The 12184-nt window shown below is 39.7% G+C and overlaps 1 protein-coding gene across 2 annotated transcripts; it reads right to left on the bottom strand.

Moving 5' to 3' along the window:
• Positions 1-449: 449 nt before the first annotated feature.
• ZFAND5 (zinc finger AN1-type containing 5) lies at positions 450-11893 on the bottom strand. Of its 2 annotated transcripts, none has more exons than XM_084899569.1 (6): positions 11242-11893; positions 6949-7108; positions 6411-6522; positions 5672-5775; positions 3038-3163; positions 450-2292 (listed from the first exon to the last, which is right to left on the bottom strand). In XM_084899569.1, the coding sequence occupies exons 2-6, from the start codon at positions 7097-7099 to the stop codon at positions 2144-2146; spliced, it is 642 nt and encodes a 213-aa protein (XP_084755695.1). In that variant the 5' UTR covers positions 7100-7108; positions 11242-11893; the 3' UTR covers positions 450-2143. The 2 variants fall into 2 exon arrangements, with proteins under 2 accessions (XP_084755695.1, XP_084755694.1); XM_084899568.1 differs by lacking the exon at positions 11242-11893 and adding an exon at positions 10369-10881.
• Between the last annotated feature and the right edge of the window lie 291 nt (positions 11894-12184).

Below are 12184 nucleotides of genomic sequence, written 5' to 3'. Positions count from 1 at the left end.
TCTTCAGTACCCTTCATATTTCAGGAGATGCTATCCTTATCTTGTCATAATACTTTTGAAAATAGAAGTCGCATAACACCCAAAGAACTATGACAAATGATAGTCAAACTCCAATACTGAAAAGCCATGGTTATCCTTGGCTTCAGTTACCCCCTAGGCAAGGTCAGAATATGTCACTGTTATTTCTTATTATCTTTTATGACACCTTCAAGAGCAAACTCTTGGACCCATCTTTACATTAGAACCAAAACAAGTGAAACAAAACTATACCTGTTTTTTTTTTGTACTAATTGTCATGCCTAAAGTGTTATCTATAAAATAAACAAAAAAGGGAGGGGAGGGTAACACCATTGATTGTTCAAATATCATTCCTTCTTCTTAAGTGCTAAGACTCTTTAAGATCCTAAAATAGCCTATACATTTCTTCGCCTATACATTTCTTCAGACAGTTGCCCATTATGTAACCATACTTTATTTTTTTTTACAAAACTCATCTCATGGTTCTCATTTTAACACATTGAGAAGGCAATGAAAAAAACAAAAACAAAACAACAGCCATGCAAAGTTTACATATGCAACTAAAAAGTTGAATTTGAAACCTTTTCTAATCATCCCCCTATAGAATTTCTAACTATGGCTTAAAAACCCAATGAACAAGTGGAAGTTTCCCTCTGTACATGGCTTTTATTATTTACATAATACAATATAGCATCGATGCTGAATAGCATGATTATGTGCAATACATAAATATGAACTATCTGTACACATCTGCAAATCTAACTCAGAACTAAGGTACAAAGATTTGAAAGCAAAATTGAGTGCTTTAAGAACAAAAGTAAAACTAAGACTGAACACTGCAATAAATCAGAAGTAGTGCCTTGTGTACATACTTAACTATTTACAGATGAAAACAGGCATTACCACAACACTAATCTAACTATACTCATTTATACATAAAAAACACAAGTTTCATACACAGAAAACCTTCCATTATAACACAGAAGTGATATTACCAGACAAGCATCAATGAAGTATACTGCCTCTTCTAGTTGTTATTGTACAATGCTGTAAATAATGCAGCCCATGCAACACACCCAAGAACACTAGTCCTATACCCAAGTACAATTAATGATAAAGCAGCCCTCTGCAAGTGGTGCTGGATACCACTAGGTAAGAAGTCTACTGCAGCCATGTTGGTTATGATTCTCCATGCAGAAGGGTAGTTACAGTAAGAACTGAAGTCTTTTAAAAAAGCTCTAAACATTCATTCTTCAACCAAAACATTCAACAAAAGATGCACATGAAAAATTAACTGTTCAGATACCTTTGCAACTTAAAATTCAGATGCATGTTACTCAACAGAGCTGCTGTATGTGAAAACCAAATGCAGTTCTAATTTCTTCTTGTAAACAAATTAATCCTAGTGCAGTTCTGTGCTACACATTTTTTTTAAGCAATAAGTAATGCAGAATCTTCTGGTGCAGGCCAATAAGCTTCAAAGACAGCTCCAGACCCTGTTGCTTGGTTTTATTCTTATAACCAGTTGCAATGTTTACCTTTCACAGAATGTCTTTATTTGACAGCTTTTAGACCAATTAGCCATGCTTGTATGTGGCATCAAATACTAGTTTTGTGGAAAGGTCTGATCCTCTTTATCACCTTCTTCCTGCTTCCAAAGAACATGTGGAAATTAACAGTGAAGTTTAACTATGGTAGAAGTAGACTGCCAGTCCTTTTCTGGTGTACCATTTTTTAGAAAAATACAGGCACATAACACTAGCCAAAGATTATACCTTGATACATTCCCAAGAGGCAGATATGCTGCAAACATGCAGATTTCATGTTTTGTTTGGCACGTGGGAACTAAATTTTGTCCTTGTTATCTGTGAAATTCAATTTGATATGCAGATTTCATCCAATTTTATTCAAGGGAGGGCATATACATTTTGTAGGGCTGTATCTGTCCAATTCTGCCTGTAACAAACACCCAAACATCCTAAAATATCAATTATAAGACAGACAAGTAGTATAAAGTAAAACTCTGGAGAACATCAAAGAAAAATGGCCATGCATCTGCTCTTTAATGTTTTCCTACGATATATTAAAATAAAAACAAAGTTTCAGTCTCTTCACAAGAAGTAATTTATATTCTCTGGATTTTTTCAGCCACAACAACGGGATTCTCTTTTCTGATTTTTGCTGCAGCTTCTGCTTTGTAATCATATGGACAGTTGTGCTTGTCAGAGTAACGGTGAAGTCCACAAAACAAATTTCCACATCGGCAGTCAAACCCTGTACACACAAGAGGAAGCAGGGTCACTTGGGAACTTGTAGCAATTAAAAGGAAAAGAAAAAAGGAACCAGCTTTCATGGCTCTTTGCAACACGACAAAGTCTGTCACTTTAAATTGTGAAACAGCTTTTAAACCACCTTTGACATGGTGAGAAATTCAAATAACTATTCTTCCACAGACTCCCATAGATATCACACAGGGTAATTATTACACAGGCTCTGGAATCAGAATGACCTGGATTTAAATCCTCCTCCTACTGTATGTTAACTAGGTAATGTTTCATGTGAAAACAAAGGAAAGACAACCAATTAAACAAAACAACTAAAAAGTATCTAGAATATTTTATGCCTGGCTCAAAGTAGGCACTATTTAGTTCTACTTCCTTTTTCAGGGAGAACAAAGGGAAGAATCAAAAGGAATGTATTTTTATCAATCAAATAAAGTAATTCATAAGGCCTCAAGTTAAAAGGATTTCATGTGATTAGGGAGACAAATGGAAATCAAACTAGACTTCCTCCCACTATCCCCCTTTCTAGTCCATTCTAGAAACTTTCTATTACTGAAAGTTGGAATCCTGAAATTTCACAATTATTTATTTTGCCGTTATAACAAGTGCTTTATTGTCTTATTTAGAAGATCTGGAAGATTTTGTTTTATTTGTAAGATCAGTCCCTTATGAAGAGACCAGGAGCTCCTTGGTGAACCCTAGCTGTAAAATATACAGTTTATTATGTTGTTTAATACCTGTAAGGCCAACTTTCTTTCTGCACATGAAACATCTATTCTTCTTTGGTTTGGGTAACTCAGGAGCTTTTTCTTCACTTTGAGAAGTACTAGGTTGAGAAACTGATGAACTGGGCTGAGTGACAACTGAAAAACAAGGGTACAAATTAGAAATTTGTCAAGCATTCAACTGACTGCTAATTAACCAATTAGCTATGCTGAAAAAAATAAAAACACCTAGGAATTTTTACTTTTATATAAGAACTTTCAAATATAAGAATTTCTTGCCAACCAACATACCACTTGTTCCACTAAATTTTATAAAATTATCACCCTACTCATAGTTCTTTTAAACTTCTCTTAGCAGCTAGCTAGTACTAAGAAACCCCAATTCTAAAAGTTTTTGAAGACCTAAGAAATGTTGGCCACATGCTATGTGTTTTTCCATGTTGCAGTTGCCTACATATAAACATCTTAATTAGGGCTGTTGAAATTCATTACTATTAAGTAAATAAAGTTAACAACTTCTAAGGTTCTTGACTCTAAAATGTCCATTTGGTTTCAGACTTACAGAAAAAGAAAGATTGTGTAGTAAAACCAGCAAATTTTGACAAGTGAAACCCAAATTATTAATCACCATCTTCAGATCCTAAAATGTCACAATAATTATTTTGCCATTATAACAAGTGTTTTAATGTTATTCAGAAGATCTGGAAGATTTCTTTTTTTTAAGTTTCCTTTGAAAGATTAGCAAACATTGTCTTTAGGACAAGTACTTGTGCAGTTTTGACTTTAGACTGTTAAGGATTTTATGGACAAAACTAAAAATATATATATATATATTTTTATTAAAAGTCCACTTGCCAACATGAAATCAACAGAATTTGTCAATATGAAGGTAAAACTGCAGATTACTCCAGTTAAGCCCATATTACCACTAGCCATTTACCAAATTTGACTATACTTTTATAAAATTCAACTACATATATAAATTGAGTTTTAATATTGATCCAAACGTCAACAATAGCAAATTAATGTATGCAATGCTAAAATTACTGCCTAAAATAGGCCAGCACCAATGCTAGAAGCCTTAAGTCCAAACTCTAGAGACAAGCCAATTGGTACAACTTATTCTAAAAATTCTTCCCAAATGCATAACTCATTTGCATTAGTAATTTATTCAGAGAGATTAATAGGTTAACAGAATATTCCATCTATTACTTATTCCTAACAATCTACTATGACAACCATATTATAATTTTTCCTGGTGGAATGACAATAGTTTGGGGATAGGGAAGAGTGATAGCCATTTCCTGAGCCACACCTGAAAACTAAACAGAGGTTCCATAAAGATAAGAAGGGTTTAAAAAAAAAAATGATATAGAAAAAGACAGAAAAATCATGAATTACAGAATTCCCACTAAGACAGGGGTCCTCAAACTTTTTAAAGTGGGGGCCAGATCACGGTCCCTCAGAGAGCTGGAGGGCCGGACTATATGAACTACTAATTCCTACTGTAACACCTCGGCTGCGCTCATTGCCCAAAAAACCTGGCGGGCCGGATCAGACTCCTCTGCGGGCCGCATGTGGCCCGCGGGCCGTAGTTTGAAGACCCCTGCACTAAGAGAATAAATATAGACTAGCTACAGATCTAACCCAGAAGAAAACTGTTAAGGCCAGACTAATTTATGTTTAAAACACATCCTGCCCCTGCCTTAAAAGCCACACACATACACACAAATTTGGTCCACTTTTTCAGAAGGATAGAACTCATTTCAAAATATCAAATATGGATTCACTTGCTCAACTTATAAATTTTCACTTTAATTTTATAAATTAAGATTAATGTAGTTCACATAAGCTTGTGATGTTAGAAAAAGCTAGCCTACAAAAGAGATTATATATTCACTGACATTATTTCCATAAAGCTTTATATTATGTTCAATCAATACTACTAGGAAATAATGAATTGATAAAAAATAAAATATGTGAACTGTAATATACATAGATTCTTGTTCTAGGCCCAGCACAGATAATTCAAACAAGTCAGTTTTCTGGTTAATACATTTAGAGTATTTATTCATGGTTGCTATAGAAGTTAAGCACTGACTCAAAATCACTAAAGAAAACAAAAAAATGCCTTTCCATACTGAGTTTTAAACTCTCACAAAATATGGGATCCTACACTTCAACTTGAAAGTTTTAGTGTTAAATATGTTCTATTGCTTGAATATTTTCTACAATGTTGACAATATTAAGTTACTGCTTTTGACCTAAAAATTTTCAATTTTGAAATTTAATCTACATAAAATTTTTCCAGGTTTACGAACAATACCTTGTCTAATGATTTACATACTTTTAAAATATGACAGTAATACATTATATTAAGTTCACTAAATTCTTAATACTTCCAATCTCCAGATTATAGACTTTGCCAATTTATTGGTATAGGGGGTTGTGGGGATGGGCAGAGAAGAAAGAAGAGAATAGAATGACTATTTTATTTATACTCTCTAAAGAGAGTGGTTCTTGCTTGGCCTGTATTTTCTAGCTCTCTCCTTCTTTGATCCTTCAATGGGAAGGAACATATCCCCCCACCAACCCTTTCTCATACTACAAGTCCAGAACTGAACTAGTATTAAACAAAATGCATACCTGGCTCTGACACCTCTGTTTTCGGGGTAGTTATTTTGTCCTCTCTTGAAATGCTCATTTCTGTCATTTGCTGAGTTACAGGCAAGGCAGCCACAGGCACATTTCTATTTGAGTTCAAGCAAACATTTTTAAAGATATTAAGGGTACTTCTTCGTGAGATAAGCTGTCAGTTCAACTTCAAATTATATATTATTTCCAACATATCAAATGGAGCTAAATAATCTAAAAATTTAAAAGAATACTGGATGCTCAGCAAAAATGGTTGAGAATAAAAGCAAGCAATTTGATAAATGGCTCAATTCAAGGCTGCATATCTGTATAAGTCACGATGTTTTATTAATAGCCAACTAAGAATTTTGAGCTGTGCCTGTAATGTTTAAGGGCAAAAGGGGGCAGTTTGCCAAAATGCCTTGTGTGGCATTACACTAAGTCTGCAGAGCCTCACTCCTTACAAACTCTAACCTCAATTACAAGGAAATAAAAGCACAGCATTCTCAACACAGCATCCTTGGTGATGGTATAGAGTGCTTTATAATGTACATTTTTACTCAATGACCTACAAGATCATACATTAAAAGATTCTGAAATTCCCGACTGTGCAACAGATGCAAAGCCAAGGGCATTTGATATGTTAACATCCTTACTACTATATAGAAACACGTAATTAAAATTGTATGGCTAGCACAGATATCTTAATTTCTTCCTATTACCATAAAAACTCTGAAATGCTCAATCTTACCTTGATTTTTCAGATGTGCTGCCAGCAGCACCTTCACAGTTGTTTAAACTAACATCTGCTCTTTGCACAGATGCAGAATCTGAGGTAGGACTGTTGGAACCACTAGCTGTCCCTATTTTTAAAAAAAAGGATTTGTAAGAAACAAAGCAATACTATAATCAGTATCAAGACTATTAATAAGTAACAAATACTTGCATTTAATTAAGTTAGTGGTTTAAGCATTTTCATTGTGCTGCAGATTCTTACACTTAAGTATCCAAAAAAAAAAATATATTAAAAAGTCATATCCAATGAATAAAAGTATGAAACAAAAACTCAAATAGAAAAATGACAAAGCTAGTCAAGATGCTCGTTGATAGTCATTTATTCCTGATGTAGTTATACCAAGTACTTTGGCTGTTGCTTTAATTTCAAACTTTTCTTAGGTCTTCTCTCTTTGGGCTTTCAGCATTCATTCTTGGTCTTAAGCCCCAATTCTTGGCTCTATGTTTTCTGTTCACCAATTCTTCAAATGGGTTTTTCCTTGGAAACAACTTACCCATTGGACTCATTCTGCCACTATTCTGCTGCCTCTGAAGATGCTCTTTGTAGCAAACAGAACACATTCCATTTGTCCTAGGATTCCCATAAAAGCCACATCCTGTACTACACAGCATGGGCCCTGGGGTCTGGTTAGTCTCCTGAGCCATATTTTTCTGCTATAAAGAAAACAAAAACAAAATTTTAGAAACTAGCATGTAACTAAAGTAAAATCACTAAATTAGTATACGATGGACACTAGTTTTTCTAAACATCAAGTTTATTTCTAACGAAGGCCAAAATTAAAAAAGTAGGGCAAGAAAAACATGAATATTTTGCTGCCTTTATCAAACAAAGGGCATGAAAGGAATTGTTTTATAGCTTGATAAATAATGACCTATAATGACTTCACATAGGTTGATTATTAGGCAAAAAGATTCTACCATTAAACATTAAAATGTATTTATTTCAATTTCTGAAAAGGTCACTCTGTCTGATATCACAATTACATTTATATCAATTTGGGCAACTGATATCTAAGTTCCTTTCTGTTTTCTTGCACAACGGTTAAAAATATTTTACATTGGTTAAAAATATTTAAATGAAACTTGCAAATGGGTAAAACCTACAATCTTAATTACTGACACTTGAGAACTACTAGTGTAGTGATTCTTTAAATTAGCTGTATAGTAGATATAGCTCTAAAGTTTTCTTAAAACATCTGAACATGCTTGGGCCCAACTAGTGATTCAACAATTCTGAGAACTGAAATGGGAGCTGGTAGATGACCTGGCCTTTCCTGTTACCTTGGAATCAACAAGTGAAGCTCTAAGAATTCAGGGGGTCAGATGCTTATGCTTTTATGTTCTACATTTGAGGTGTGAAATCTGCGTCTGGATACTTTTAAAGTCAGTGCCTAAGAAACCTGCAATGCACACATTATCAGCCATAGCTTTCTCAGCTAAAGACTATCTCTTGAAACTTAACAAGTGTCTGCCTTCTTCATACCAGAAAATGAAATCTTTTCAAGCTAAATTCATTAAAGCAAAGAAAGTAAAGCAATATAAACACACAACCTTTAGTAATAGTTAATATTTAATGCTAGGTTACCAGAAAAATCTTTATATAGAAAGCATACTCTTGCTTTTTTGCACGTCTTATTAAAATTAGCACAAATATATAAAGAAAATAAAATTAGCACAAATATTTTGCTAAGTTTAGTGAATTTTCCCGAGTTAAGATAAAACACACACTATTAATTTGTATGAATGTACAAAGCATACTTAACATTTTATAAAAAAACAAAAGCACAGATCATTTGCTCTAACTTGTCACTCATTTAAATGTACCTTACTATTGATAACAAGATCACTTATGATTTATTAAGTTACAAACATTTCAAATAAGTGCAGGAAAGTACTTCAAGTTACAGCTTGCCATCTTCTGGAATTTCATAAGGCTTTTTCCAACTACCACTTCTAGAATACACTCTTTTAAGGAAATATTACAAATAATGTCTTCATTATTCGCAATTTTTATTAACAAAATTATTTTTTAAAAGGGTGGAAGAGGACTAAAATTCTGGCCTGGCCAAATCCTGACAATTACTCTCCCCAATTAAATAGTAAACTTTACTTTTGTTAAAAAAGACACCATTTTCAAGCTTTAAAATATTTCAAGCCAATCAAGCTTGTATGGAGAGTGACCAAGATCCACAATTTACTTCAGACAATAGTAATAGTATTAATAGTATTAATTTAGTTGACACTGTCTCTTTAAATAGTAAGTGGAATTTAGCTGACTCATTTTGGAGCAGAGTAGTGTAAACATTTCAAAATCCTTTATGAAGTTTAATAAACACTTTCAGCTGATTATTTGTGCATATGTGCAAAAAATGCTTCAAATAATAAATTATGTATTTATTTGCATGCCCTCTACCCTAAGTATGTGAAGCTTTATCCTAAAAAAAAAAAAAAAAAAAAAAAAGGTTGGGCCATTCCTTGAGCCCAGTTTAAGAATTATGCTAGCTCACTTTCTATACAAACTTGCAGTGTCATCTGATAGTGGCTTTACAAGCAAATTGGCTTAAATTTGAGACAACAAACATTAACATTCGTCAATATGATTCTTAAAATCATCTTTATGTAAATAAAATGGGGGGGGGAAATCTCATCCAATGATTTCATCCACTTCGACATGCGGAGTATTCCACCTTTCCTTCTTCAGAAAACAATAAACACATCTACCTTCAATTCACTATAGTCTTCAAATCTGAGATAACAGGGTATATGGCTTCTAGATGGCTTCTCATCTATTCCCCCCTAGAAAGCCAGCTTTTAAATGCCATCACATGTGCACCGCTTGCCTTAATATTTCTCAGGAGCTTAGATCACATGGGCGGCGCTTCAGCCTGTCACAAGGCTGCAATGTGACAGGCCGAGCTGGATGGAGGATCTCACATAAAGCCTAGTCAACAGGGGCCTCTGAAATCAGCTTCTATTTATATCCCAGAGCCTGCCAACTCCTACACAACCTCAAAACCTAAGGATGCAGCCTTCATACATCTAATATAAGAAAACAAATAAAAAAGATCATGTAGGCTGCTACAGTTTTTCTCTAATGTAGGGAGGGTTAGAGAACAATCTCAAATTCAATCTAAAAGATGCAAGCAGGCATCATTAATCACGCACGAAGCCAAAATGGCCAGGGTTGTTTATAAAAACCAAGCACAGTGGAGAGAGCATCAAGGCAGAAAAAAATACTAATGTTTAGTGGGAATTTTTTTTTCTTGCGGGGGGAGGGAGAGCTTGCTATAAGGTACTGTGGTTTCCTCCTGCTTGGCAATGTTTTAGAAAAATACAGTACCACTATTTAGCACCTTTAAAGTTGATAGAAACTTGAGCATTATGTGTCAGCTCTATCACGTATAAGTGAAACATTTCTTTTTCTAGTTTTGGCTTTTAACCCATAGCTTCAAAAAACAAACCAACAAAACTCCAAAACCTGGGCATGCAACTGAAAACTCTTCAGCCTCAAATATAATAAAAAAAACAAACAAACAAACAAAAGACAACAAAAAACTTTTAAGAAATCTGTGGAATTTAGACATGCCAGAAGATGTTAAGAATGCCCACTCACCTTAAGTTGATACCTGAGTTCTAGCCTCTAATCTATTTCTAGCCCAGCCAGTGACCTTGGGCAAGTCCTCACTCCCTATCTCAGTTTCCTCCTTACCAAATAAGAATACATTAGTGTGATTTTAAAAGGCTCCTTGCCAAACTTAATACCGGGCCTCAAGAGACAGAAAATAGGGAAAAACTACAAACAAATTCCTTTTCAGGCCCATTTAAAGAAAAAAAAAAATTTCAAGATTAAATTGCAGTGCTTTCCCCAAAGTTCTAAAATCCTACTCTTTTTTTTTTTTTTTTTTGTGGATTACCTGAATGCCTGGTTTAAGAACAGGGGGCTCCGTGATCTATATTACTTTACATTTCTAGGTCCTTAGACCAGATTCTTGGGAGGCATTCGTTCGATAAAGATAACGCGGGGCCTTTCCCAAAACACAGCAGAGGACTTCACGTTCACCAGCCTAAATGCACGAAACAAAGGGGAAGGCGCTCCATTTCCTTCGTGAAAAGGGATCTTGGGCGAGGAAGGCCAGCGACGTTGGGGGGAAAAAAACTCAAACGCCAGGAGAGAGAGGGCTCCCTCACCCACGTTCCCGCGGGTTTTGGAACGAGTTCGGGTCCCCGCTGGCCTCGCACCCTTGGCCAAAAAAGCTCAGGCCTCGCTCAGCCCGACGGTCGGGGCCTTCTCCAAAAACTCCTGAGTCATGCACAACAGCGGCCCCGCCGGGCAGGCCGGCCGGCCCCTCAGCCCGCGGGCCCGACCCGACCCCGGCCCCAACGGCTCCCGGAGGAGGCGGCGGCAGAGTTGGGGGGGAGGGCGGGCGGCGAGCGGGGGGCGCGGCCGCCACCGCCGCCTTTGTCTCTCCCGGCCCAGGTCTGCCCACGTCGGGCGCCGCGGGGGGAGGCCCGGAGGCCGGAGCCCCGAGCCCCGGAGGCCGCGCGCCAGCCGGGTTATTGTCCCCGACTGTGCGCGTGCGAGCGGGCCGGGGGCGCCCGGCCTCCGGCCACGACGACAGGATGACGCCTCCGTCTTTGTGTTTCCTGAGGCGGCCGGCCGGCGGGCTCCCCTCCGCCGGGGGCCGCCATGCGCGACCCCCCCCCCCCCGCTCAGGCCGCGCCGGGGTTCCAGGGCCCCCGAGGCCGACCCCGGCCGGCACGCGCCCTCCCGCTGCGCCCGCACTCACCCGCGTGAGCAGGAGGCCGGGGCCGGGCCTGCGCGCGACGCCGGCGCAGTGGGGCCGGGCCGAAGCCTGAGGACGGGCGAGCTGGACGCCCGGGAGCCGCGGCCACGGGCCGGGAGCGGGTAAGGAGCCGCGGGCGGAGGTGGCGCTGCTGCTGCCGCCGCCGCGGGGGCCCTTCTTTTGTTCCGCGGGCGCTCCGAGCGTGGCCGGGGCCCGGCGGAGCTCGGGAAGCGGGGGAGGAGGCGGAGGGAGGACCGGAGGCGGCGGCGGCGGCGGCTAACGCTGCTCGCGGAGCTCGCCCGTCGTCTCTCCTCACGCCTCCGCCAGCGGCGGCGGGTAGGGCCGATTCCGAGGGCGAGAGGGGCGGGCGCCGCGAGGACTGGGCACCGCGAGGGCCCGCCGATGGCGCTCTCCTCCGTCGCTGGGTGCTACTGCCGATGAGGCCGTGGCTCCCGGGAGGGGGGCGAGCGAGCCCGACTACATGCAGACAGGTCCGCGGTCCGGCCGACTGACGCTTCCTCTCCGCCCCGCGCCCGGGCCGTGAGGGAAAGAGGGCGGGAGGGGCGGGGCCTGTGCGTCAGCGAAAACCCCTACGGCGGCGACGGCGGCGCAGGGCAGCGCGGTGACGTAGACGCCCGACGCCCCGCCCCCGCCCCTGTCAGTCACCCGCTCCTCGGAGCGGGGCGGGGCCTGGCCGCGCGGATGTCGCGCGGAGCGGAGTCACTGGCGGGGCCGGCCCCGGGGTGGAGCTGGACAGAGCGAGTCCGAAGGAGTCTGTAGTTCTATTTTTAACCCAATTGTTCGCCCTCAGCCTTCCTCCCTCCCTTCGGGTTTTCTCACTCGCGCCCACTTTTCGGCATTTGAGTTTCTCACGCTTTTTTCGTGAGCCCTTTCCTCCTTCACCCCAGCCGTCCCCCCCCCTCCCCCCACCTTCCCAAGAATTACA

This window comes from Pipistrellus hanaki, assembly GCF_964339955.1.
Source record: "Pipistrellus hanaki genome assembly, chromosome: 11".
NCBI lineage: Eukaryota > Metazoa > Chordata > Mammalia > Chiroptera > Vespertilionidae > Pipistrellus > Pipistrellus hanaki.
Note: the sequence above shows the minus strand (reverse complement) of the source record. Positions and strands in the feature narration are given on the sequence as shown.

What these genes read in the sequence shown, in the direction of transcription:
- ZFAND5 (XM_084899569.1), bottom strand. Translation starts at nt 7,099, where the DNA reads ATGGCTCAGGAGACTAACCAGACCCCAGGGCCCATGCTGTGTAGTACA. An exon ending in TGGCAGAATGAGTCCAATGG is followed by an intron (nt 6,523 to 6,948) that starts GTAAGTTGTTTC and finishes TTTTAAAAATAG; the next exon opens with GGACAGCTAGTGGTTCCAAC. An exon ending in AACAGAGGTGTCAGAGCCAG is followed by an intron (nt 3,164 to 5,671) that starts GTATGCATTTTG and finishes CTTGTTTTTCAG; the next exon opens with TTGTCACTCAGCCCAGTTCA.